General features: G+C 52.1%; 10 protein-coding genes across 10 annotated transcripts; 4 read left to right on the top strand and 6 right to left on the bottom strand.

Annotated features, from left to right (window-relative positions):
- Positions 1–38: 38 nt before the first annotated feature.
- AYO21_01862 (hypothetical protein) lies at positions 39–3,555 on the bottom strand (the record flags this gene model as incomplete). The annotated part of the gene is made up of 3 exons (XM_022651844.1): positions 39–2,464; positions 2,530–3,126; positions 3,333–3,555. The coding sequence occupies 3 exons, from the start codon at positions 3,553–3,555 to the stop codon at positions 39–41; spliced, it is 3,246 nt and encodes a 1,081-aa protein (XP_022515962.1).
- Positions 3,556–6,970: 3,415 nt separating this feature from the next.
- Positions 6,971–8,575, top strand: AYO21_01861 (hypothetical protein; the record flags this gene model as incomplete). The annotated part of the gene is made up of 1 exon (XM_022651843.1): positions 6,971–8,575. One exon carries the CDS (start codon positions 6,971–6,973, stop codon positions 8,573–8,575), a length of 1,605 nt encoding a protein of 534 aa, XP_022515961.1.
- A 385-nt stretch (positions 8,576–8,960) lies between these two features.
- AYO21_01860 (hypothetical protein) lies at positions 8,961–10,267 on the bottom strand (the record flags this gene model as incomplete). The annotated part of the gene is made up of 2 exons (XM_022651842.1): positions 8,961–9,541; positions 9,766–10,267. The coding sequence occupies 2 exons, from the start codon at positions 10,265–10,267 to the stop codon at positions 8,961–8,963; spliced, it is 1,083 nt and encodes a 360-aa protein (XP_022515960.1).
- A 347-nt stretch (positions 10,268–10,614) lies between these two features.
- On the bottom strand, positions 10,615–13,379 carry AYO21_01859 (hypothetical protein; the record flags this gene model as incomplete). Its single annotated transcript, XM_022651841.1, has 2 exons — positions 10,615–12,896; positions 13,013–13,379. 2 exons carry the CDS (start codon positions 13,377–13,379, stop codon positions 10,615–10,617), a joined length of 2,649 nt encoding a protein of 882 aa, XP_022515959.1.
- A 352-nt stretch (positions 13,380–13,731) lies between these two features.
- AYO21_01858 (proteasome subunit alpha type-5) lies at positions 13,732–14,617 on the top strand (the record flags this gene model as incomplete). The annotated part of the gene is made up of 4 exons (XM_022651840.1): positions 13,732–13,769; positions 13,819–13,897; positions 13,947–14,293; positions 14,341–14,617. The coding sequence occupies 4 exons, from the start codon at positions 13,732–13,734 to the stop codon at positions 14,615–14,617; spliced, it is 741 nt and encodes a 246-aa protein (XP_022515958.1).
- Positions 14,618–14,940: 323 nt separating this feature from the next.
- AYO21_01857 (hypothetical protein) lies at positions 14,941–16,245 on the bottom strand (the record flags this gene model as incomplete). The annotated part of the gene is made up of 4 exons (XM_022651839.1): positions 14,941–15,241; positions 15,292–15,624; positions 15,722–15,982; positions 16,079–16,245. 4 exons carry the CDS (start codon positions 16,243–16,245, stop codon positions 14,941–14,943), a joined length of 1,062 nt encoding a protein of 353 aa, XP_022515957.1.
- A 962-nt stretch (positions 16,246–17,207) lies between these two features.
- Positions 17,208–19,318, top strand: AYO21_01856 (hypothetical protein; the record flags this gene model as incomplete). Its single annotated transcript, XM_022651838.1, has 7 exons — positions 17,208–17,502; positions 17,566–17,814; positions 17,908–18,058; positions 18,114–18,578; positions 18,639–18,852; positions 18,957–19,075; positions 19,210–19,318. The coding sequence occupies 7 exons, from the start codon at positions 17,208–17,210 to the stop codon at positions 19,316–19,318; spliced, it is 1,602 nt and encodes a 533-aa protein (XP_022515956.1).
- Positions 19,319–19,662: 344 nt separating this feature from the next.
- Positions 19,663–21,916, bottom strand: AYO21_01855 (hypothetical protein; the record flags this gene model as incomplete). Its single annotated transcript, XM_022651837.1, has 2 exons — positions 19,663–19,883; positions 19,984–21,916. 2 exons carry the CDS (start codon positions 21,914–21,916, stop codon positions 19,663–19,665), a joined length of 2,154 nt encoding a protein of 717 aa, XP_022515955.1.
- Positions 21,917–22,865: 949 nt separating this feature from the next.
- AYO21_01854 (hypothetical protein) lies at positions 22,866–23,603 on the bottom strand (the record flags this gene model as incomplete). Its single annotated transcript, XM_022651836.1, has 4 exons — positions 22,866–23,000; positions 23,047–23,382; positions 23,428–23,478; positions 23,526–23,603. 4 exons carry the CDS (start codon positions 23,601–23,603, stop codon positions 22,866–22,868), a joined length of 600 nt encoding a protein of 199 aa, XP_022515954.1.
- Positions 23,604–24,179: 576 nt separating this feature from the next.
- Positions 24,180–26,493, top strand: AYO21_01853 (hypothetical protein; the record flags this gene model as incomplete). The annotated part of the gene is made up of 2 exons (XM_022651835.1): positions 24,180–24,241; positions 24,345–26,493. 2 exons carry the CDS (start codon positions 24,180–24,182, stop codon positions 26,491–26,493), a joined length of 2,211 nt encoding a protein of 736 aa, XP_022515953.1.
- Positions 26,494–26,714: the final 221 nt, after the last annotated feature.

Below are 26,714 nucleotides of genomic sequence, written 5' to 3'. Positions count from 1 at the left end.
GGCGGCCCCTAGTCTCTAGCAATGTGATATGTCAACACCTAGTTGTCCTCCAGGGCCATTTTCTGGATATCTTCTTCGACCGAAAGCAAGCCCAGAGCCCAATGCACACGGGTCGAGCTGGACCGATCAATGAGGCTGCGATCGTGGTTCACGAATTCCGACTCATGCTGTTCGACGGCGGCATCGGAAGGTCCTCCACTTGATGGAGATGACTTTGCCGATGTCTTGCTCATGCGGATGTCCTCGTCGTGAGCAGCCAGAGTTCGCTCGTAGGGCGGGCCTCGTCCTGCTTGCGCCATTCGTTCCCAGGCAGTCTCGCAAGCGCCAGCGATGGCGCCTGATGTACGCCATCCACATCTGCGTTCGACGTCTTTGAGTTTGCTTATTGTCCACCCTCGCTGCACAGCGTCTGTAAACTGGATGGCTGCAAACAACAGGAAGAAGGTACTCTCCATGAGGTAGCCTGCGAAGCTTGGGTCCAGGGCTCCGCTCTGGCCATAGAGCTGTCTTGAGTACAGCCCTGCGCAGATCTGGCCGACCATCTGCGTATACTCCCGAGTGAGGTGCGCCGTGACGCCAGCAGCAACCACTGCTGCAGGCGGCATCTCGGGGTGAAGGCGCTGCCATAAGATGCGCCCAACGTAGTAGCATGCCCATATACACGCCACTGCGCCATTTTTGTAGATGAGTGCTGGCCCAAAAGGCGTACCGACCGGGGGCCCGGTTTGTTTGAGAGGCTCAAAGTCTGTGCCCAGGTTTTCTGCGAAGGTATCAAAGGCTTTGCCTATCTCGTTGTACTCTGCAAGTGCCTTGGCTGTATCGTCCTCGAGATTGCTAGGCGGCGTGCTCTCCTTTCGCTCTCTTTTGAACGCAAACGCCGAGTCTTTGATGTTGGCGTCCATAGACCGAAAAGCAGAATCCAGCTGCAGTGGCTCGGTCGCAGGCGGGAGCATCCCAAGCATAGGAGGACCAGCCCCCGGTCCAGGACCAGAACCACCCGGTAAGCCGGGTTTACTCTGCCTCACTCTCCCTTCGTTGGCGCTGGGGGCTGGGGATGGTCTTGCTCCAGCCTGGGCCGGAGCAGCGCCCAGCTTGGTGGCTGCAGAAGCCTTCTCAGGAGGTGATTCCGAAGCCTGCTTTGGATGAGCAGGACCGTCCTTCCGTCCTGATGGACCAGGTTGTCCTTGAGATCCAAACAGCCATTTCGGGGGCCTCCATTGCCCTCCCTGCATAGCCACCACCCGTTGCTTGCGCAGACGATCTTTGCCTCCGAAATCAGTTAGGCGTGCCATGACCAGTAGCAAGTGATCCAGGGTCGCATATGGATTGTCCGCCCGTCCAATTTGACCTCGAGGGGGGCAGTAGATCCATTCCTGGTAGGCCATAAGCGGCCGGTCGCCGGATACCATGCTCTGGAAAACGTCTTGCTTGCAGTACCACCACCTCAAGTCCAGTTTGGCCTTGAAATCTTCAACATCTTTCTCGCTCAGGTCCGGCATTGCAGGCCGCGAGGCGAAGCTTGGCTGGAATTGTTGGTCATAGTTCACGCGGAGGCCTGTCAGTCGGGAGACGAGTGTCTGATCGACCTCCCAGTCAGCGTCGTCAAGCAGGGTAAGAGGAATACCAGCTACACGAGCATAGTTTTCGTCGGTCAACGCAAATTGAACAGTCCACTGGTTGATTCGTGCCTTTGCACCAGTTCGCATGCGTCTCGTCGTTCGGGTCAAGCCGGCAAAGTCATGCTCCTGTAGGAGCCTCGTAGCTCCTGACAAATGAAGGTTCCACCGTGAATGGTCGCCAGAGACGACCTCGTAGTATCCAAGGAGCAGGACTGTAGCCAGAGTTGCTATTTCGTGCCGCCGTTTCGGTAACCCCAGCAGTCTCCCAACCCTTCGCACTGCACAGGTGAAATGCTTGATCGCGAGGTTTTCTGACGAGTTATTCAGCTTCGCAAGATGAAGGGCCCCCAATGCCAGAATCGCATGCGCAAGTGCGGTATGCGACAACGCCAGAGCCGGCATTGTGAAATTCCAGAGAGTTCTCGCAGGGGCCGCAATAGGGCTGTAGTGATGTCTCTCGAAAATTGATATAGTATTGCTCGTAATTTCAACAAAATGGCAAAATATATGCTCGTTTCTCTCATCGTGAAGAGGGGATTGTGTTATAGTCGGCCGGTACGTCGCGACGGTTCGATACTCAGTCCTCCTGGGAATGTACAATTTCGAAGCCTGTACATCGACCTGCCCAGCACGACCGAGCATCTCTGTGAGATTGTTTGCCGCTTCTTGATATGAGAGGTTTGAATCTTCCATTTCAACGTCGAATGGGTCGTCATCGTCGTCGTCCTCGTCGTCATTCATCTGAGATGTAGGACGCCGAAGCACAGAAGGACCATGGGATGCGGTATTTATGAATCCCGGCTGATGTGTACTACCATGCGCACTGTGTTGCCTAGCCACATGTTCTGCGAAGAGCTTAGCACTGAGTATAAAAGAGCTTGATGGATGACAATTGTATTGGCCTACATACCCTCTATAGGTAGGGGTGATACGTCGTACTGGTAAGACAGTGGAGCACGCCGTTGTTGGAATTGAGACAGAATCGGCTGCTGTGAGGCCATAATATGGTTGCTGGTGAGTGTTGACTGCGGTGACTGAAGTTGAGCCAAAGCAGGATTGAAACCCCATGTCGCCGGCTGATCCATCAATCGGGGGTCGAGAGGGAAGACGGTCGTCGAAGTCCTTCCAGCCTGGTTGTCCGGGAAGGTGAACCCTGGTACAGTTTCTCTTGAGGTTTCCGCCATTCCATGATAAGGCAGGTTTGGTGGATGCTGCGTACCCTGCCATCCATATTCCGGACCTATGACCGGAATGCCCGTGTGATTAGAGAGGTTGGTCGGAGGGAATGGAATCGCATGGTAGCTGGCGCTGAATGGTAGTTGATTATAGGGCGAGGGATTCGTTTGACCAAAGTCATGTGGCATTTCCAGGTATTCCGGTCCTGGTTGCCAACGTTGGTTGAACGCAGTTGAGACATCGTGATCTTGAAACGACAGATGAGCGCCAGTTTCTTGGGATATATCGGTCTGTCCTAGGATCTGCTCTTTGTTCGCCACAGGTTGATATCCTGCACATTCGCGCTTCGATTTGATACAGTTCTTGCATACCTAAATCCGTAGTCAGGATACGTCGATGAGTGCATGGAAAACGAGGACGAGGCTTACTGGCTTCTCTTCTCCACATTTTATTCTGAAAACGTATGTTAGCTTGTATCGACCATGAAAGGGCAATGACCACAGTCCCGAGGATAGAGATATCAGGGACCGAGCTTACCGTCTTTTACGGCATGCTTGTTGAAGAGACGGATATCAGTATGAGTGCTTCGCAGGTGGTGTCCGAAGACGAGGTCAAACTCACTGAGACATCCAGTCTTGGTCCGTTTCTTAGTTGGCTGCTTCGGCGTGGCGTCGACTATTGCTGCATCCTCCTCCTCCTCTGGCCCACTGCCAGATCTCTTGACATTAAAGACTTCCTCTTCTTCCGGCGTAGGAGACATTGAAGTTCTAATCGTCAGGCATCAGGACGATTCTGTTGATATGTCAGGTATTGAGGACAATTTGGAGCTTGCGAATTACAAAGTGGCCAGCAACGGGCTGATAACAAAACAATGGCTGGACCGCACATTGGGAACAAAACAGTTTAGAGTGGGAGGGAAGTTCCGAGAAGCCAGGATATGCACTGCGGAGAACTGCTCGCCGCTGAGCTATTGGTACTGGCATCAGGTGTGGGCAACCAGTCTGCTGTTCCATACCCTTTGCGATAGCGCACACTTTTCCCTTGAAAGAAGGAAGCCGGTTTCATTGCATTCTGCTAGACCCGATTGCGGTGAGGGAAGGAAAGAAGACACGCCGGGGACGTGGAATATCATTCCTAGACGCACTGGGAACCTGCCGAGGACCGATGTCTCCACTGAGGCACGGTGGTCGACTTTCCGGGCACCCACAACATGAGGAGGTTGTGATACTGACAATCGGTGCAAGCGCATATGCAGAGTGACGACGAGCGGCTCAGATGATTGGCGGGTTCGTGAAGAACGACAGAAGGTCCGCCATGTGGTACGGCAGACAATAGGGGAAAGGCACCCTTGCAGTACGTACAAATAGTAACAGTCCCGAGAGAGGTATGGTGGTCTAAATCAGCCGGGCATGTTGTGAACAACCGGCGAGGGGGTCTTCTGGTACCTCACAGGAGGCCAGGACAAGGATGCAGGGTACCAGGGAGGGTAAGACAAGTTGGCGGCTTGCAGAAGCAAAGTCATAGGGGTCGGTACTGACCAGTAAGCGTTGTACAGGAGAGAAAAAAAAAGTTAGGATGGAGAAGCATAGGGCTGATTTGTGACGAAAAAGCCGTGCTAATGAAGCTTTGTACTCGATGGGAAAAGTCCTTAGCAGCACTTTCGTTTCCGTAAAGGAAAATTGTGGCGGAGAATTGGAGGACATTGTTGGATCGACACGGCCGGGTAGAGTCTCCCTCCATTCCTAGTTCGGGGTGAGCTTTCTTCAAGGACCCAAGCTGCAGCCACCAGCAGCTAAACCGGCTGGCACCACCAAAATGTCTCTTTGCTGCTACCTGTATAAGCTCCCCACCGAGATATGATGATAGCCAACCACCCTTGAACCACCTTGTATCGGTGAAAGTACCAGTATTTTTCATCTGGTCCCCGTCGTGAATGGAAGTTGATCTTCTAGCTCTGATGGGCGTCTTGGTAATTGCTCCAGTAGCCAAACTCGTCGATGGTTACCCTCGAGTGTTACAATGTTGCGAGTCAGGTCACATTGATGAACTGTCGGTCGTGGAGAATCGACTGGAAGATGGATCGATGGATCGATGGATCGACGAGTTGGCGGTTCACCCCCAGTGGTTTCCGCCTAGACGGGGCATCAAGGGGAAAGACCATGTTCGTTCCGCGCAGTTCTCTGAAGGGTAGTAGGGTAGACAAGCCCACGCTAGCCACGCGACCTTCGAGGCTCCCTCAACGTGCGTTGCTCTTCTGCCCCACTAGAGTGCACTCCGTAGTTCCTCGCAGGATGGCGGTTTGGGAGATTCATTTCAGGGATGGGAGGTTGATGAGCCTGCCACAGACAGCCTATTGCATATCTTCACCTGTCGATCTTCAACCACATGCTCACACGTGGTGCGCACAAAACATCGCTAAGCCAGGAATTATTAAATCGGAGTTGAGACAAGGGCCGTTTCCGGCCGATCTGCTGCCTGATGCAGGATTGATGGCGTTTTTCGACCGTCCAAAGGTGCCAGGTCAAGTCGCCGCCCTGCAGTGAAAGGGCCAGGTTCAAAACCGGCGCAAAACTTGAGTTCGACGGTTGGTGGTGGAGCTGCGGGCAGGGTGTATCAAGAGGGGTTTTCTTTGGTAGGTAGAATGGCACAACAACTACTGGATATCAGCCACTCGTATCTAGAGAGCGCCCGGTGGGGTGATCAGGGTGAGGGAGTTGAACCATTGGTGGGGCTTGAGAGCTATAGTCTGAAAGGGGTTAACCTATTTATGCACAATCCGTATGGCTGCTATGTCTTTGGCTGTTGTCGGGGCAGAAAGGGATCGTTCGTAGGCCGACAAGGCTTGTTGTGAGGAGGTATAGCGCCATGCGGTCAGAAAGGGGGGAGGTTCCGGGACTTCTGCCTAGACCCTTGTTTTGTGAGCCTGGAAAGTCCTGCCGAGATCGCAATCCGATTGCAGGTGTAGCGAGCAGGTAAAGCGAACGTTAAGCGGACGAAGAAAAAAACAATTGTTCATCGATGGAGAGGAGAGGCACGAGGAACGGGTAAAGGAAGAAGGGAATTGTCGCCCTCCTCATTAGGGCTTCAGCGGGCATCATCGAGATATGCTCTTGGCGTGATGCAAGAGTCTCATGAGACCTGCAGTGCGGGGGTGATGGAGCCTCTGCAGGTGGTGCCCTGGTGTCCTGCATCCTATCCAGAGGTACCTAAGTGAGAACCTACCTAGGCACGCCCACACACGAAATCGTCACTTAAACCAACACCTCCATCCCTATAGTACCTAGTTAGGTAGGTACGGTTCACCCCTGCAAAGACCCTTTTACTGAGCCTTACCGAGCACCTACAAGCAATGCACCCCTGCGGTCACCCCAATCATGGCTCCTCGGGGATCGGTTACACTTGCTTCTCACGCTGCGGCGTGAGGTTCGGTAAATAGTCGCACATATGATGCCTCTCAACTGAGATATAGGCGCAGGTCAGATGTTGGGCGATTTTTCGTGATATTTGTGTACACGCGTGCTTGCCAAGCGCTGGCACGTTGGACTGCAGGGTCTTTATATTGTCCTATATAGTAGCTACTGTGATTATTTGTAACCTATTCTCCTGGAGCATACCAAGTGGTTGTTTTCTAATGTGTAATTGAGCACGTCTTTGAGCTTCCCTATGCTCTGTGCCGTGAGGGGTAGGAGCCTAATCCGGCTCCATGCTCCTGACTATTGCCTATGCACGAGCATGTCTGCAATTTGTGGCTTGTAAGGTATCGTAATGCCCAAAAGAGTCGATGAAGTGCTCTTCGTAAGTGGCCGTTGGGCTGTAGGATCAACTAATGACCAAGCCAATAACAACATCTCCAATGGGGCCTGCTGCCCCGCCCCCAAATCTGCAACTGCGGCTCTGACCAGGCACTTGCCGATGGGTACAGGCAGTGGCAGAGTGGCTACCGGGGCTGCGGGAACGTACCACACACACACCAGACTACGACCAAGTACCCTGATAAATTTTTGTGGTGGCATGCAGAGTTCAACACATTATTTGGCAAACACCCCGTCAATTGCACTGCGCCAAAATTACCGTGACACTGGCTTGAAATCCATCTGAGACCTGCAGCATGCCTAACCGTCGCCTCGACATAATCCCCTCCTCATAATCCCTGCCTCGCCGTTCTCCTACGTATCATGTTCGCGGTTCCGGGTTGGGCAGTCGACTCGACTTCCCTCGTCCAGGAAAAACTCGCTTCAACCAGTGACGCCCATCTATCTCCCTCGGTTTTTACTTCAGCCTCCAAAAAGAGAAAGAACGCATTCCCCGATCATCATGAGGCCTCCAAAGTCTCGGGGACTGAGCTCGAGAAACTATGGAACCAGCGTGCAGGGGCCAAACCTGCCAGCATAACGCAGGGGGAACTTCAGAGACATGGTCACCAAACTGCTGAACGACACAAGGTTGGCGCAGAAACCATCCCAGTGACAGATACGAAGCGGCGCGGGAAGAAGAATAAGGACAATATACGCCCGACGGTCAATGGCCAACAGCAGCCTGTGCAGCCGGGTCGAGTGCAAAAAGCGGAGGATGACGGCAGAAGGGACGGTGATGGCGAGGCGGAAGTGTCGTCTTCGAGGTCCATCCCACGCGATAGCATACGCAAAGCTCTTCCGCCTGTACCGCCAATACCTGCGAGACTGACTCCTCTGCAAGCCAAAATGCGCAACAAACTCACATCAGCCCGCTTCCGACACCTGAACGAGACCTTGTATACCACCACCTCCTCAGCCGCAATGACTCTCTTCACGAATTCTCCCGACCTCTTCGCCGAGTACCATGCCGGATTTTCACAGCAAGTGAAAGACTCGTGGCCTGTCAACCCAGTAGACAGGTACATTTCCGCGATCAAAACCAGAGGACAAATATCCACGACAGCACATGAGCCCAATAGGCAGCAGCCTGGCAAGAGCCTCAAGATCTCTCTACAGAGCTCCCCACTCCCTCGTCGTAAGACAGGTTCCTGCACAATCGCCGACCTGGGCTGTGGTGATGCTCCTCTCGCTCGCGGTTCCCAATCCGTTATTAAAGCCCTTAAACTCAAATTTCACAACTTCGATCTCCACACTCCTAACACTTTGGTCACCAAAGCAGATATCTCCTCTTTGCCGTTGAGAGATGGTGAGGCGGATATTGCGGTATTCTGTCTCAGCCTCATGGGCACGAATTGGATCAACTTTGTGGAAGAAGCATGGCGAATCCTTCGGGGAGATGGAAGGGGAGAGTGTTGGGTGAGCGAAGTCAAATCCCGTTTTGGAAGGGCAAAAAGACAACCCGGGCAGAGCGTGGAGAATAGTGTAGGAAAGAAGCGAAGGAAACAGAACGCCAAGAAGAAAACCGGCGGTACAGGGGTGGAAGGTAGTGATGATGAAGTCCAGGGGGAACTTTTCGTGGAGGACTCTACGGCTACTCAGGCTACTGGAGAGGAAACGGATATATCTGCCTTTGTCAGTGTCATGACCCGCCGTGGATTCCTTTTGCGCGAAGGAAGTGTGGACAAATCGAACAAGATGTTCGTCAGCATGGTGTTCGTCAAATCCGGTGTGCCGACCGCCGGGAAATACAAAGGGCTCAAATGGAATGGTAGAGAATATCAGAAGATCGAGGACGTCAAGCTAAAGGGACGAGGACGTCCTGGTGCTGGCAGTGTAGCAGCGGCAGATCACGGAGTGGGTGACAGTGACATGACGGTCGAGGAAGAGGCCAGAGTTCTTAAGCCCTGTGTCTACAAAACAAGGTGATAGAGATGTGATTGGATCCAAACAATTGAACATTCACCAGATGGAAAGCCGAGGAATGAGGCACGTGAAAAGTCTTGATCCAGTTCAATGCACTAGTGCGGACGCAAAGACTCGTTTGTCGTTTCCAGGTTCTCGAAAAGCTAGAACGATATCGACGAGTGAAGAATATCGTTGTCTCCAGGCCCTTTGCAGGCAGGAGGCTTTCCTACCCACTGTATGAGTGCACCCTTGCATCCTCGCGTGGGTGGGATCCCTTTCGCGGCGCCCACGCCTATCTTCTCCCTCTGAGCAGGACAGGGCTGTTACCCATCCACCGCACACACTTTGAGATTCTTTCTGGACAATTCACGCCTGAAAGTGGCAAATTCAATGACTGTTGCGCAGTTCAACCCTTGGGCCAGAATTCCAACATGGCCTTTTGCGTGTCCAGTGAGTGGTTCTCGATCCGGTCCTCGACCTCCTGCCACAGGACCTTAGTGGAGCCAAATTCCGTTTCCCAGTGGTCCATAACGTCGAGCTTGAGGTCGTCGTCGTCGTCGTCGTCGACGTCGCCGTTGTTGTTCTTGGCATTGGGATAAATACTGTGGTGGACGGCCACGCGGTCACGGTTCCAGATGTACAGCATCGCGAGCACCACCTCGGCGTTGGTCACTTTGACTGCCAACACCGGCTGGGCATTCGATGTCGGTGCGTCGCAGTTGGACCGTCGACCGAACACGGCCGTTGTGGATTGTTGCCAGTTCGGGAGGGTGGTCAGGGAGAGGTCGTTGGGCGTCGGGAAGGTGGTACATTGCGAGGCATGTTCCACGGCGTTGAGGTGGGCAATCGTGGCTGTCGAGTGCTGGTGCGCGTAGAGGATGAGAACGCGCGACGTGTCCATCAATGGGCGACTCCAGGTCCGGATCGCTGGGTGGTTAGCGATAGCTGGGTCAGAATTGCTGGCGTGCATATGGGCACATCCCGACGCTAGACACCCGGATATGTTAGACTCGTTTATATAAAGATATAGGGAATGAGGTTGTGTGGTCATACTCTTCGCTGCCTCCGAGAGGTCACACTTAAGTACGCGCGAACATACAGGTATCACTTGTTCGTGAGGGTGAATTTTTCTCGCTGGGTGTCAACAGCACAATGGTCAGTGAATAAAGCTTGGTGTGAATGAACAGAGTGAAACCAAAAGATGTTCGTACCCGCAGCACATATCTTCAGCCGCTTGTCCCATCTCGAAGTGTCCCATGCCTTCACGCTCTTTTCGCCCCAGGGCTCGTCGATGAAGACCATGTCACACGGATGGCCCTTGGAGACATCCTGCCGCAGGGCCAGATGGTAGAAACAGCCTCGCCGTATGCGGCGACATTCCTCATTGAGGGCGAGCAGCACGAGGTATGTGGCATCCAGGGGTTTCTGATTGAAGGTCACAATCGGAGAGCCGTCTCGGGTCTCGACCGGCCGTGGCGAAAGATACGCAGACATGGAGAACTTTCGTGAGAGGCTGGACAGGCCAAGTTGGATCGGTTGGACCACCTGCGCCTCGCTGCTGCTCTCCTGTCTTCCTGTCAAAAGGGCACCCGTGGGCAGCAGAGCCACATATCCTACCTCTTGCTTGTCGTGCGGCCGCCCTAGAGAAGACCACGCCTGTAAGGTTGAGGCGTCGGGCTTCAGCGGCCCAATTGACAGGGTCAACGAAGCCATAGCACCGTCACAGACCAATGGAAGGGGTTGAGGGAAGTTAGGGAAATGAGGAAGAAACAAACATCCAATATGAACGAGGTGATGCTTGTTGTGGATGAGATGCGCACCAGCTTGGCGAGATTCCAGTCACAGATGTTGATGTTGATGGTGAGGCAGAAAGACAGCGAAGCAATTGCAGATAAAACAGCCAGTTGTCCCGCGGGTATCATTCATGGTCTTTACCGTTGTGCATACACGCACTCTCATCAATCTCATAAGCCTCCCAAATGCCAAAGTCTCATACAGAAGATCCCCATTGCTTGACATGGAGACAAGTCGATATAGAGTCCTTTCTCTCCTACCACATCTCAAAGAAACAAATCATCACGTTTCTGCACCTCAGCATTCGTCAGCCTTCCACAGAGGCTGAGCAAAGAGACAGTCTCGGTGGTTGCAAACCAATTGAGGGCATCAATCAAGATCTTCAAGTGTCTGTTGAAGTGCTCCTCGTACTTCCTGATAGATTCTTCTATCCTCTTCATTCGTGCTGGATCTGTGGGCGCAGCCGGAGGTGGAACGGCTCCAGGCTTAAGCGGTTTGGATTGAATGCTCGTATCCGCTTCATAAATTGACTTGGTGACATGCTCAACGTATGAGGCGAACATCCCACAGCCGGTCATGAGCTTTGCGTGCAGACGAAGCAGCCTCGCCTGCGTCAATCCAAGATCCTTCATGCACGAGTCCAGCATGTCGACATGATCTTGCATCAATTCATCCACCGTAGGCTTTGTTTTCGGATTGAGTCCGGATCTGGTCTCTTCGAAATCATCACGTTCAGCATCATCAACCTTCACCATGAGCTTCTGCCAGTTCGGTTCAATCACTTCCGCAGTTGCAAAGAAGAGCATTTGCTGAACAAACACAAGCATTCGAGAACGTAACGTCCATACCCGCCGCTTCCACAACTCAAATCTCTTGTCAGAGGACTTGTGGATCCATGCTTTTTCCTTCGTATGAGTCGACCAGCAACCCACCAGCTGGGTTTCCAGGTGACGCAGTGCCAATGTGTACCGAAAGATGAGTTGATATCGTGAGACAGTTTTTCGACTAATGATGAGAGAAAGGGGGAACGGCACTGTGTAGTCAAGCTCTAGTGCATCAAACCCGATGATATCCTTCTCTTCCTCCTTTTTCTTCTCATCCTTGAACTTTTCACTTGCAGAAGCCTGGGCGGTGGCCGGCGTCTTGTATGGGTCCATCATGGAATCTGGATTATCCTGATCCATGCCTTGCACATTGACGACCTTGATCAACCACTGTGTCAACCCAACCGAGTTCATTTTCACCTTCACATCCTCCTTGAATGGATCCGCTACCGCGATGCTGCCTGGCTGGTGGAGGACCAGGTCTAGCAAAGACTGGAGTTTTCCAACGTTGACATCTCGATTCTTCTTCCGAAGCTCTGAATCGCTAAGTTCGAGAAAATAGAGAAAGAATTCCGCACGGTCAAGGAAAAAATAGTGTTTCATCGACCGTAACCGGCTACGGAGTGAGTTCTTTGTGAGAAGCAATTGAAGCAGCTCCTTGTTCGCAAACGAATAGGCGTTGTTAACATTGTCGAGAAATCGCGGGTCGTCGAATGTTGCCGGGATGTCGTCGATCTTGCTGCTGATGTTGACACCGCCACACTCCCGGACCACATTGAGATACTTTCCGGCGAGAAGGACCTTATCTCGAACGGATTCTAGCTGCGGTGGAATTTCCTTTTCGCGAATGTAATAACGCTTTTCCCAGTACTCATCTGTGTAGTCTTCGTCGAGACGTTCTCGTTTAATGCTAGCCCTTTCGCCGATCAAGAATTCCGAGTGCGGATCGTGGATGCCGCCGTGATGCAACCACTCATTGAGCATCTCCATGTAAGGTCTGCTTGCTTCACGTAGCAGCATCTCCAGAATGGATCGAGCAGCCGGGTCTCCAGAGAACGTGGAAAGCCGCGTTGTCAAGAGACCCAGAACATTACCGCCTATACATCGTTTCTTGCCAAAGCTTCCCGGAAGTAGATCACCACCTTCCTTCAGGCGCTCAATGATGTTGTCGGCGTCGAAATCGTGAAGCGAGTCGTCGATGTCCTCTTCCAACAAAGAGTTCTTTTTCAACAATTCTTGGGCAAGAGAGTACAGCTGGGCTAAACATTGTGCGGTTGGGATTACTGCAATGTGCATTTGGTGTAATGTGAACTTCGGGTCAGTAAGGACCTTCATTTCTAGCTGTGCAATCAAGATGAGATAGTCTTTCAGCAGCTTTCGGATGGCCGCACAAAGTGCGTGGTTGACGGAGCCAAATTCTTCCCTACTCTGGACTTCGATAAAGGCCTCGATCGCGCAGTGATGAGTGGCCATCGAGAGCATGGAGCTTGTCAAGTCTCGCAGGCTGGGATCGAGACCGGGAAGTGGATGAAATGATGGCCCGTTCAAGCGGTCTTTCTCCTCCGCAGGATCGTAGTTGTGGTGGAAACGAACATATTGCCCCTCAAATCCCATAAACACATAGAGCAAATCGTCCAATAATGCACGCTCTTGCTCCTGCATCGACATAGCCTCGAGAGGAACGGGGTCCAGATCTGAGGGAGCGTTGCGGGACAAAGGTGGTGCTGTAACCCTTGTAGCTAAGGGAGCAGAAGAGTGAGCAACTAAAGAAACCGACGGTGCCCATGTTACTGCAGGATTGTCAGAGAGCGAAGAGGCTGAAAGCACCAAGGATACCTACAATTCTCCTCATTTGGCGGTTGCTGCTTGAGCACAGGGCTTGCTACCGTCCGTTTGTCCTTCCGACTTTCGATATTCGACGTGTCTTTCTTCGGACTCCTTCTCGTATAAAAGGTCTCGGTTGTTGTGACTGTCGTCTTCTCCCGCCGTCTCTGTTCGAGACCAGTCACTCGACTCTCACTTTTTGAAGGCTTGTGCACTCCTTCAGCATGTCCACTGAAGCCATCTGGAAGCACCGGGGAGCCATTATCGCGGGTAAATGGTCGGTCGTCTCTGGCTCTGGAGGGATTAACGCGCGAGGGGCCGTTCAATAGACTGGCGCTTCGGCGGTCAGTTGCAGATGCGCTTCGGTAATGTAGGGACGTCATCTCTACAGGCCGTCATCGTTGTATGGCAATAAGTCGCAAGCAGCAGCAGCTGAGACGGGATTGTTGGAGGGCGAGGTTCTGGGGTGCGAAGCGTGCCTCGATGGTCACTATGGTTCAATGCGCTGGCGCGTCGAGGCTGCGTTAGGGCTTGGCTGCGGAGGGACTTTTTGGAGAAGGCTGAAGATAGGATTGCGCATCCAGAGCTTGCCTGTTCAGTGTTCACACCACAATACCATAAACTCTTCCTTCTTGTTTCGATCCTAACTTGTGGTTTTCACCTACCATACGTACAGATTCCTCCCATGAGAACATTCTGACCCTTTATTAACCATCATCTGGACCCATTTTCGCCATGTTTATAGCACGATCAGAATACGACCGAGGGATCAAGTGAGCCTATTTTGCTATTGCAACGAAGCCCGTGGCTAACAAGAAGCAGCACCTTCTCGCCAGAAGGTCGTCTATTCCAGGTTGAATATTCGTTAGAGGCTATCAAGCTCGGGTCAACAGCAATTGGTGTATGGACATACTCTCCTGACCGCTTCACCACTTGCTTATGACTTTCAGGTTGCGACATCACATGGCGTCCTTCTCGGTGTCGAAAAACGCGTTACATCACCCTTGCTCGTCTCGTCCAGCATAGAAAAGATTGTGGAGATCGATAGACACGTTGGCTGCGCTATGTCGGGTCTTCAGGCTGATGCACGGAGTATGATTGAACATGCTCGCGTGGAGTCACAAAACCATGCCTTCAACTTCAACGAAAAACTCGGAGTCGAGAGCTGTACGCAAGCCATCTGCGATCTAGCGTTGAGGTTCGGTGAAGGAGCACAGGGAGAAGAATCAATAATGAGTCGCCCATTTGGTGTTGCCCTCTTGATAGCGGGGTGGGATGAGGACCAAGGGCCGCAGCTGTAAGTGACGTTCCGCAATCTGGGATATTCGTTGCTCACTGGTCCAGGTATCACGCAGAACCCTCGGGCACGTTCTACCGCTACGACGCAAAGGCCATCGGATCCGGTAGCGAGGGAGCCCAAGCAGAGCTACAATCAGAATACCACCGATCTCTGACTTTGGAGGAAGCCGAGACACTGGTTTTGAAGACACTGAAACAGGTTATGGAGGAGAAGCTGGATTCAAAGAACGTACAACTGGCCAGTGTCACCCGTGAGAACGGATTTCGGATCTACAGTGACGACGAAATGAGCGCCGTGGTCGCCAGACTCGAGGGAGATTAGACTCTCATAGGTTCATGCATGTGTGATGGCATTGTTCGGCGTCTGGAGTGGATGAGAACATCAAAAATGTCCTGCACGGAGTGGATAGTGAACATGGTCTTTTGGTGACCAGACTGAATCTCGAGCGACCCAGTCACAACTGGAGGTGATTCTAGTCGCCATGGCGTTGCCAATCACAGACATCTTCTACTCTCTTGTGAACTCGATTTTATTATTGCAAACGACTGTGTCTATTGCTATGCTAAAGACTAGTAGGATCGGTCAGGTTTCTAGTTGTGTGGCTAGAAAGGTCCATACCAGTTTGCACCCCCGACTGGGTGTCTCTATTCATATGGGCGCTCTGCTTGCGGAGTGATGCGCGCAATGTGTCGTCGTTGACCATCCTGCCAGTCGATCAGAGCAGAGTGCGTCGTGACACGATTGTCCCAAACAACCACGGTGCCTGGCCTCCATCTGACACGGCACTGAATATCCTGGCTCAGGGCGATATGGTCATACAAGAACTTTAGGAGATAATCGCTCTCTTCCTGCTTGAATCCGACAATGTATCTGGTGAATTGAGGGTTCACATACAGAGCCTTCTCGCCAGTCGCCGGATGGGTTCGCACGAGGGGGTGGATGGAACTATTGCTTGTCAATCGCCTATTTCCTCAAGCCAGCACGAGGTTACTTACGAGACTGGTGCACGGCGGTAGATGCTGCCCCGGTTTTTGGCCGCAGTGGCCTGTTCATAGCCAGAATGGACAGCCTGCAGACCTGCCAGGCGTTCCTGGAAAGCTGGAGAGAGTCGTTCATATGCCTTGACCATGTTGCAGAACAGAGTGTCGCCACCCGCGTCGGGGACGTCCAGGGCATACAAGAATGTGGTCCCAGGAGGCTGGTGTTCATAGGTCACATCGCTGTGCCATGCGATCGAGTTGGTCCGGCTCGTGAGGAAGTCGAGGAAGGACTTGTCATCAGCACCACGGTGGACAAGGTGGACTTCAGGATAGCCCTCTGGAGCGCCACTGTCAGGAGGTCAGCAAGACTGTTGGTTCAGCAAGGGGACAGGGAATGGGTGAGATTGCTTGCCTGGTAGGGTGGATGTGCAGTCTTCCAAAGTACCGTCCAAATTCCAAGGCCTTTTCGATAGGGAGAGAAGCAAAATCCTGGTCTCGGAAAGCGACGACTTTCCTCTGGGCGACCAACAGAGCCAGTTCATCTTTGCCTTTGTCGTCGAGCTGGGAGAGTTGAACACCAGTCACCTCGGCACCGATCGACGCCGTGACGTTCTCAAGGTGGCTACCGGCCTTCAAAAGGTTCTTGAACGAAGGGTCGGCATCCTTTCCATGCTCGTAATGCTCAAAGGGTTCCAAAGGCGGATATCTGTTTGAATCCCGAGGGAAAGTGAATGGGTTAGACTTATCTGGGGCCAAGCCACTGCAACACGCGCATATCGTTCAGGCTCAGGCAAGCACTTACAGTTCACCTTTCTCATTATCCCAGACAGGGAGATAGTGTGGGAAGCTTGCCGCCGCAAACCTCTCGTTGCCTTTCAATTCGTTTTCCTTGGAGAAACTCACAGTCTGGATGTCCTTGTACGATCCCACGGCCCCCTTGAGGGTGGTAGGTGCAGACGCGGTCGCCATTTTGAGAGATAAACTGTCTTCTTTACAGGGAACGACTATATTGGACCCTAATCTAGTTGGGCCAGATGCCAGGCTGTGAGAACACCCCTCTTTATACTACACCAAGGGTATTCGGCACGAGAAATCTCTGACCAGAACTCCAACCAGAGGATTCGCTCATCGACGCTCAAATTGAAACATCAACCCCGCAGGGCACTGGCCGCCATGTGCGGTTCTCCGCTGGTTGGAGCCTGGATATATCTATCTGGATTAATGAAAAAGCTCGGCCGTGGGTTTCTTCGTTGATGGCATGATTGCGGTCCAATTGAGACCTGATTGCGCCGTTCTCAGTGGTGAGCACGCCTTCTCGGTTGGTATTGCGTGATCTCCTCAAGTGGAAAGGTATACACTCTACGCAGCGCAATTCTCTATGCAAGTCCGAAGCCACGCCGCCGTGAGCGAGCAGATAAGCAATCTGGACCAATTGCGATCCAACATGGAGCGTGTGAAGTGCTACAAATACTACGGAAAACGGTACACCGTGCCTCGTTGTCGCTGTCGGCCTCGTCTCGGACGACGCCCGCCGCTGGCGATTGAGGCTGCAAACCGAGATCGGCACGCGTATCCTACACTCAGAGGCGGTTTGATTGGATCCACACTTAGTGATCGGGCCTGTGCAGTGAGGTCTTCGAGGTCATCTCCCACCGGTTCTGTCTACCGAATGACAGCGTCTGCCGTGGGTGATTACGCCTGGGAAGGAAGGTCGCAAGGACGCAAAATATGCAATATGCACGCTGATCTTTCCGAGGCAGTAGAATCGAGCACGGCAAGGAGGGACTGTTGGGAAACTGAAGTCCCGGGGGTTTCTAGGTAGGTATAAGACAGAAAGGTTGCCGTTGAAATCCCCGTCAGGCCCAGATCTTGGACCGCCGCCACAAGCTTCTTGGAGTTTTCTTGTCTCATCCTCGTCTTTTGGCTCCAATATGGCGTCTTCCAAGTCAAATGAGAGCTCATTCGACCCATCTCATGACTTGAAGGGAGAGACTGTTCCGGTTACTCTCGCAGTCGACGAGGGTCTTAGTTCTGGCAGCAGTTCCATTACCGAGGACAAGACCTTCCTTCGTGTCCATGGCGAGGAAAACTACGTGCCTATCGACAAGTGGGAGGGTCGGCATCGCTTCGATCCCTCGTTCCAATGGGAACCTGCCGAAGAGAAGAGGATCGTGCGCAAGATCGATCTCAAGATCTGCTCATGGGTCTGCTTAGCGTTCTTCGCGTGTAAGTGCCTTGAGATGCTTGTACACTAGTTCAATGCGATTTGGAGTATTGAGACCATACCAGTGCAGCTCGATAGAGCAAACATCGTCCAGGCCTTGACAGACAACATGCTGGATGATCTCCACCTGACGACCAACGACTACAACTATGGACAGACTATTTTCTACCTGTGCTTTCTATCGGCGGAGCTGCCTTCCCAGCTGATATCCAAGAAGCTTGGGCCGGACCGTTGGATCCCGATCCAAATGATCTGCTGGAGCCTTATTGCCAGCTTTCAAGCCTTTATGAAGGGAAAGTCGTCGTTCTACACCTGTCGGGCATTGTTGGGGCTGATTGAAGGAGGGATAAGTCACCACGTCTCGGACGGACTAGATCCCAACTGACATGCAATGCACTTCATTCCAGATACCATTCTTTATCTGTCTTATTACTACAAGGGGAGAGAGCTGCCTGCACGGCTGGCCTGGTTCTGGACGTCATATCAAGCTACATCAATCGTTGGTGCGTTTCTGGCTGCTGCCATCCTCAATATGCGCGGCATAAATGGCCTCGCAGGGTATGTTCGTGACGCCTGACTATTAGACACGAGTTGTTGACTTGAATATGTATAGGTGGGCGTGGCTATTCGCTCTCGAGGGAACCCTCACAGGGCTTATCGGCATCGCCACCTACTTCTACCTGCCCCCTTCGCCATATCAGACAGCCTCATGGTTCCGCGGAAGAAAGGGCTGGTTCAACGAGCGAGAGGAAAAGATTATCGCGAACCGCATCCTACGTGATGACCCCAGCAAAGCCGACATGCACAACCGACAAGCCGTGACGCCGAAACTGCTCTTCTACGCCCTCTGCGACTGGGAAATGTGGCCCATCTACGCCATCGGGCTGTCGTTCTTGATCCCCAACTACCCCGTCACGCAGTATCTGTCGTTGATCTTGAAGCAATCCTTCGGCCGGTTCGAGGTCAACATGCTCACGATCCCGTCATACGTGCTCTTCATCATCAACCTTCTCGCTTTCACCTGGTTGTCGGAGAAGACAAACCAGCGATTCCTTGTCGCGCTACTCAGCCAGGTCTGGTGAGTCTCAGTTCCTTCTCGAAAGAAAGAAAGACGCTGGACTTATACATGCGCGCACAGGTGTATGCCGTTACTCATCGCGTCGGAGCTCCTCCCCGCGGAAGCGTCCAGGTGGGTGAAATACACGCTGGCCACGCTGCTCGTGGGCGCGCCCTACGTGCACGCCATCCACGTGGCCATCACCAGCCGCAACGCCGGTTCAGTCCGTACGAGGACCGTGGCTTCGGCGCTGTACAACATGTTTGTGCAAGCAAGCAACATCATCGGGTCCAATGTATGTCCAGACATTTCTGCCTCTCCGTGACTGACCGTTTCTTCTTGTCTTTTGCTTTTTCCCCTTTGATTTCGGTGCTGACGAATCGCTCGCTATACACGTAGATTTTCAGAACGGACGACGCGCCCCAGTACAGGCGTGGATACAAGGTCCTCATCGCCATCTGCGCGTACAATTTCGCCCTGTTCATACTTGCCAAATGGTTCTATATCTGGAGAAACCAGTACGTAATATCCCCCCCCTTCTTTCTGTTGTGGTTTTGCAGGTTACATACCCACGCCTACCTATGTAACTATCTACCATCGCGATTATTTCCGCCCTGCATTGCCTGCTGACTGACGTGAACCCTCCCTCCAGAGTGCGGGATCGGAAGTGGAACTCCATGACGGCGGATGAGCAGCGCCATTACCTCGCGACAACGACGGACAAGGGGAATAAGATGCTCACATTCAGGTTTGCACATTGAGAAGGATTTGAGACCCAGCAAACTAGAAAGCGTGGGGAATAGACAAGTTGGGTTTCACGTGATCAGGCGTTGGCTTCCTGACGCGCTAATGGCCAGCCTCGTGCCGCCTTCACGAGTCTCATGTGTTTAGGAGCTGGGACAGCGACTACAGCTACTCTAGTGTATGGCAACGTCAAAAAGAGGCCACGAATGTCTCCTGGCGAGTTGTATTGGAAGACCAAGCTGTCCCTGAATGGAGCCGGCTGCTTGGTCTGACGAGAAATATGTACAACCGGAGAAGGAACAACACGACCAAACCCAGAGGCGGGACCATCCCCTGAACATCATGTCGTCCCGGCGCCTGACTACGTTGATTTGGTGAGCCCCAGCTCCTCGTAAAAAGCGTCGGTCTTGGGCTCCCGGCCAAGGAATTCGATCAGTGTCTTCATTTCGTCTTGACTGCCGCCCTTTTCGAGGACGGTGTGGCGGTAGCGGCGACCCTCTTTGGGATCCATGGGATTCTTCTTGAAGACCGTATAGAACATGTCCGTCGAGTAGACCTGGGAGGAGAGGTATCCATAGTAGCCTGTAGGGGAGAGAATGTGAGTTGCGTCACTGGGAGAATTGGGCGGGAATCCAGCTTCGTGGCAAAAGACAAGTGGCATGGCAAAAAACATAAAACTTACCGGCATCATAACCACCCATGAGATGGCCAAAGGTGGCTTGCCCATTACCCCAAGCGTTGCCTTCGCCAAACACCTCCGGCCCATCAATCTTGCTAATGTCCTTCCTCAAGGCGTTGTACGTCTCGGATATGTTCATTGCTTCGAGGCTGGCATGGTCTTTAGGTTCGTGTATCGTCATGTCGAAGATGCCAAAGTGGAGTTGGCGGAGATTGAACAAGGCGCCATTGAGGTTCTTCGTTTTGATCAGTTTCTGTATCAGATCATCTGGGATGCGCTCCTCGGGCTTCTGGGCGCTCGAGCCACCAGCTGCCTCTTTCCATGCCTCATAATAATCGGACGATAGCGTCGAATAGTGTCTACTCAAGGACTTGAGCTGGGATGGCGTCCAGCACCAATTCTCCAACATCTGGCTTGGTGCTTCGACAAAATCTCTAACGGTGTTGGTACCATGGAATCGCGAGTAGGTTGTACGTGATACAAGATCATGGATGCCATGACCGAGTTCGTGGAAGAGAGTGGTGACTTCATCGTGTTTTAGCAGACTCGGTTTCTTTGCCGTGGGTTTGGAGAAGTTGCACACGAGAGCTGTGGCTGGGTATCTCCTCGTTCCGTTTTCTTGGATGAAGCCTGGTTGGAGATTGAAGTTGGCAGCATGGCCATATTTGCCAGTGCGAGGGAACAGGTCCAGGTAGAGGTATCCCACAAAACCTCCACCTTCGCCTTCGTCGTCCCAAACGCTAAAGACCTGCACCTCCTCGTGCCACACAATATCCTCGCCCTTGCCGGATGGAGAAACAGTGTCTCGATCCTTGCCTACAATCTCCACAAAGACCAGGCCGAATATTTGTTCAAAGATCTCAAGCATGCTTTTGATCGTGGTTTGCAGTGGGAACCACTCTGAGATCAACTGTTGGTCCAGCTGATAGTCCTTCTCTTCCATCATCCGGTCGTAAAAGCGGTGGTCCCACAGATAGTAGCGGCCATCAAAGTCCTCGCCACGAGATTTCAGGTCTTCCTCTTTCATTTTCTTCAAAGTTGCAATCTCGTCCAACCCCCCTTGGCTCAATCGGTTGCGCAAGTCAGCCAGGAAGTCGTCCACAGTCTTGGTGGTCTTTGCCATCTTGTCCTCAATCCTGAAAGCAGCGTGGTTGGGGTATCCAAGCAGGCGAGCGGCTTCATCTCTGAGCAGGATGGCTTCTCGAAACAACGGAACGTTTTGATTGCATTTGTTCTCGTTGGCAATAAAGACTGTACGTCTCGTGGCGCTGTTTGTCGCGTATTTGAGCGTAGGAAACAGGTCAGGGTATTTGAAGGTCAACCAGTATTTATCTCCCTCTTTCTTCAGTAAAGACAAGACGTCTTCCGGGACACCATTGAGCTCTTCAGCGGTGAACCACAGACCACCCTTCTCTTCATTCAGGTTCTTGGAAAATGCAATGCCCAGCTGGCTGAGTCTCTTCTTGATCTCTTTGAACCGATCCCGCTTGGGTCCTGCGGGAATATTCAACCCATTTCGGACAAAGGCCTTATGCTCCTTCTCTAACAACCTCTGGGACTCGGAATCCAGCTTGTCCCCTTTTTGAAGTACGGCGTCGACCAGATTGAAGACATCCTCCCGCATAGCCGCTTCAATGCTGAAATCATCCATGAGTTTCTCTGCTTCAGTTGAAGCATCCCGTAGTGCCTGGTCGGTGGAGACGGACTGATAAAAACCCAGAATGTGGGCTTTCAATGTTTGCTGATTCTCGTCATGCGCCATGGGGAGAAGCACATTCTTAAACGTGGCATCCTTGTGCGAGATTTGAGCAACAATCTCGTCCGTGATTTTCTTTGAGCTAGCCAACATGTCCTTCGTGTCTGTCACGAGTGATTCAGGCGTTGCCGTGAAACTGGGAGGCGCCTGCGGAGGCTTGCGAAACTTTGCGGAGGCCATGCTGGAGGTTGTCACCGGTCTGAGAGAGGACGTCGACGAAGACGCCGGCTTGAAGGGTCTGACTTGGTTCAGGATCGAACCTAGCCGGGAAGTCGCACGAAAGGGAGCCAGGCTGATGATGCTCACGAGGGAGAAGAAGGCGATGGAGGCGAGGAGGACGAGTAAGCCCTTGATTCGAGCCAGCGTGACAGATGGACGGGGTCGACAATTTACAGCTAGAACATGGATAGGAAGGGAATGCGATCTGGACACCGCCAAAGAACAGTGTTTGGCTTCTTCGGGCAGTAAGATCAGGAGGGAAACTCAGTTGATACTTCGAAGGTTGTTTCGATTCAGTGACACAGAACAACGCTAGACTGCGGACGCGGACACGGACTCCCTGTTCTTCTGTTCTTCTCCACACCGTCACCAATTCCATGCGTGTTTCTCATTCACCAAGCACTTTATACTACCGAGTACATAATCGCGATTATACTCTGTCCATAACCAATATCATCCATCTTCACTTTCTGAGAGCTGTGTCTAAGCCTTTTCCAATCCGAAACACCAAGCCGGTCTTGTTGCAGCGACCTCTGACCCCGATCTTCACCGCGATCAAGCCTCGAACTGATCTACATACCCGGGTACGAAGCAAGTGACCTAGATGTTCCAACCCAGCTCGACTTGAGGTCGTACAGGTCCCCAGGAAATCCAATCGCTTCATTTTGCCTTATGCAACCGAAAAGGATGGTAAACATTTCATGAGGCCGGGCCGACCCAACCTGGCCGCGTACACGATGGAGATGCGCAGCTGAATGCTTTTGTACGGCCAGAAGCAAAGTGACATTGATGATTCAAACGCGCCGTATTGATGCATGGGTATATTTTAACAGACGCATCAGGACTCTGATTGCACAGTTTGACTGCGAGGTGTTAGAACAAGTCGACGTGCAATGTCAAACCGACAAACTCACGAAAGCCAATCCATTCCCTCGTTGATCCCTTTGCCATCGATCACCGAGCAGGCCACGATACTCCAATTCCGGTCTCTCAGCTCACCCAGCTTCAACGCTTCGGAGATCTCGCCCGCCCCTTGTGCACCGGGCTGCTAATCGTGAGCCACAATCCAAAGATCCTGAGATATTCCATACCTGATCTTGCTTGTTCGCAAACACCAGTAAAGCTGCATCCTTCAGTTCGTCCTCGTTCAACATCGACCTTAGTTCATCCGCGGCAATCTCTAATCGTTCGATATCGGTCGAATCAATGACAAATATGACGGCCGCGGTGTTGGCGTAGTATGATCTCCAGTAGGGTCTTATTGATGTTTGTCCGCCCAAGTCCCAGACATCAAAGTTCAGGTTGCCATATTGCACGGACCTAGGGTATAGCAGATTCAGTCTTTTATGCCAGTTGTTTATAATATCGGGGACGACTAACTCCACATTAAATCCGATCGTTGGTATCGTGGTCACCACTTCACCAATCTGATTCACTTAGACCAAGATCCAAGTCCATCGTTCATGACCTACCTTGAGTCTATACAGGAGAGTGGTCTTGCCAGCATTATCCTTTGTCGACACCTGTCAGCCTATTTCATCCTCGGTGATCAATCAACCAAACAACGCACAAGACCAAGTATCAGAATCCTGATATCTTTCTTCCCCCAGATGAGGTTGGTGAAGTATTTTGAAAACGAGCCCCCCATGTCTAGCAACGGAAGGCAGTATGTTTTAGGAGAATTGAGAGGACAATTGGTCACGACAAAACCATGTCGCTGGCTTCGAGGTGGAACTGGGGTTTCTTCGAATGAGACTGGTCAGGTTTCGGCACAGGTCATGTATCGCTAGTCTCGATAACTAGAATGTTCCCTCGATGGAGACTTGATCTCACTTTAATAAATTGTGAAGAAAAAAACAGAACGAGATAAATATTGACGGCCAACGATGTTGTAGTGGACGGAAGCCTTGAGAGTCGAGCCACTGACCGCCCGATGATCCGGGGTGGGACTTTCCTCGCTTCTTCTTCGACGCGTGCCACCAACTTCGTAAATTGCGGAGTACAAGCCTCTTCCAAATCAGCGCAACTTGACTTTGAGCCCTTGCGACTTTTCATGCCACATGTTGTACCATCAGGACTCACGATCTGAACACTCTTTCCACACAACCTCACGCCGACATGGCCCCATAGACCACCTTAACTCGCAACTCCTCCTTCATTCCTTCCTCTATTCCTCCCATTGAATACGAAGCGGCTCTCCAGGAAGACAGAGAACTGGGACAAAATGGTGGGCAAGAAAAGTGGAAAGGCTCTCCTGCGGGAGGAAGGCCTGGAAAGAACTGACAAGTATGTTACCCGTACCTCGAACATCGTTCCTCGTGTCTGGGACAGTTGTCGCTACCGGTCAAGCCATTGAGAAACCAACAAATCACTAATTGACGGCCTATAGCAATATGGAGCTTACATCCTGGCCCATAATCCAAGCCATAAATCAAAAGAACTATTACACAGACTATCTCAAACGAGATGAACAAATACTCGCCTACCGATCGCAGCAGGAAGAAGCCCGCAACAAAATGGTGAAGCAAGCCAAAGACAGGGATAGGGCACTTGCGCAAGGGAAAACAGTTGGGCCTGATGGCGATATCGAAATGGACGATGGTGAAGAGGAGGCCGAGGACGAGGCTGCGAGCGGAGCGAAGACGATCGTCATCCACATTGGATCGCAGAATCTAAGAGTCGGTCTTGCCAACGACGCTCTCCCAAAGACTGTTCCCATGGTCATTGCTCGCCGTTCGGCCAAATCTGAGAGCGAGGAGGGGGATGGAGAACCAGCACCCAAACGAGCCAAGTTAGATAACGGTCTGCCCCCTCCAGAACCAGAGAAACGTTTTGGCGAGGACTTTGCAAAGAAATTCTCGGGCATGTCTCAGGATCTCAAGGTACGAATGAGGATGAACAAGAGAAAGGTGCTGCCGCAGTCGAGAGACATGGTCACCAGCTACAACCGACGAAATACTTACGAGACCATCACCGAGCACAATGATACCATGCGTATCGAGTGGACGGATACAAACGACGGGCACGGTGATTCTCCCGCATACATTACAGGGAAAGCGGCTCTGCGCATCCCTGATCAATCAACGCCGCGCTACAAACTGTTCTGGCCAATTCGATATGGTTGGATTAACGAGCAAGACTATGACTCGAAACATTTCCTGTATGATGATATCCGCATCATCATCGAAGACGCCATCAAATCCCAACTCGAACTGAAATTGCGCACTCGGGAAGACTGGAACCAGTACAGCTGTGTCATAGTCATTCCTGACTACTACGAAAGGACATACGTAACCAGTCTGCTCGAGATGGCCATCACCGAGTTCGGATTTGGACGTGTTTGCTTCATCCAAGAGAGTTTGGCGGCTTCCTTCGGTGCCGGTTTTACTACCTGTTGCATTGTTGACATCGGCGCACAAAAGACAACAATATCTTGCGTCGAAGACGGAATGGTCCTTGATAACTCCCGGGTCAACCTGAAATTCGGCGGGAGAGATATCACTGAAACTTTTGTCAAGATGATCATCTACAACCACTTTCCTTACTCTGAAATCAATTTAAACCGACGCTATGACTTCCAACTGGCAGAAGAGCTGAAGCAAAAGTTTTGCACCATGACCGAGGCAGATGTCTCGGTGCAACTGTATGACTTTCACCTACGCGCGCCGGGTCAAGACACCAGGAAGTACACATTTAAGATCTACGACGAAGTCATTCTTGCCCCGATGGGGCTTTTCAAACCTCAAATCTTTGACAACAGTGGGAAACTTAAGGGTCGTCGTAAACTTGTCGACAAATCCTATGACATCTACGACAACAAGCCAAATGACCCGAGCTCCACGGCGCAAGCGGAGATCCTTACAGCCATCGCCCCAGAAGAACTTCTTACCTCGACAAACAAGCCCGCCACAAAGGCTAATGGACATACAAATGGCGTTCTCACTAACGGAACAGCGACGAAAGAGGAAGCTTTCAACGACTCCCGTCGTCCATCCTTTAGCAACATAAAGGAAATGGATGCAACACCACAGCCGTCAGCTGCAAGCTCTCCCGCCCGCAACCTGCCAGACGGCACACCACAGCCTGGGGAGGAAAACGAGGGTGGCGCTCCACGCGAGGAGAAGCCTCCAATTCCTGAGGTGGAAGAAGAAGAACCTCTTTCCATCGAACGCCGCGACGATATCCTGCCTATCTACCCTCTCCCTAATGCCATCGTCACGTCCATTACCCATGCAGCTAGAGGCTCTTCCCAAAAGACGTCCGATCTCCTCTCCGGCATTATGCTTACCGGCGGCACGTCCATCATACCCGGACTCGGGTCGCACCTCGAAGAGAGTTTGAAGGGGATCCTACCCGGCTACAGCAAAGACATTCTGATCGGACGTCCGCCCAGGGAACTAGATCCCCAGGTCGTTGCGTGGAAAGGCGGCGCTGTTTTCGGCAGGATGAGTCGTACCAATGATTCGTGGATCAATGCCTTTTTGTATGAGAGGCTGGGTGAGCGCATATTGGCGCATAAGCTAATGTGGGCATGGTAACCTGCAGTGATTGACACTCATATTACCTCTTTCGTGGTGGAGGTGGTGTCATTTATAGCGACATGTTGGTGGATTTATCCGATGACCAAGAGGGCGGTATGCTTGGGGGACGTGTATCTGATCATTTAACCGTTGTTTTTCATGGATGCTTTGCTTCCAAGAGCAAATGCTTTAGAGCCCTGGTGATTTGTCGCAGCCATCCTCCTGACTATATTATCAAT

This window comes from Fonsecaea monophora (genome assembly GCF_001642475.1).
Source record: "Fonsecaea monophora strain CBS 269.37 chromosome Unknown Scaff7, whole genome shotgun sequence".
NCBI classification, from domain to species: domain Eukaryota; kingdom Fungi; phylum Ascomycota; class Eurotiomycetes; order Chaetothyriales; family Herpotrichiellaceae; genus Fonsecaea; species Fonsecaea monophora.
This window is presented reverse-complemented; position numbering and strand designations above follow the sequence as displayed.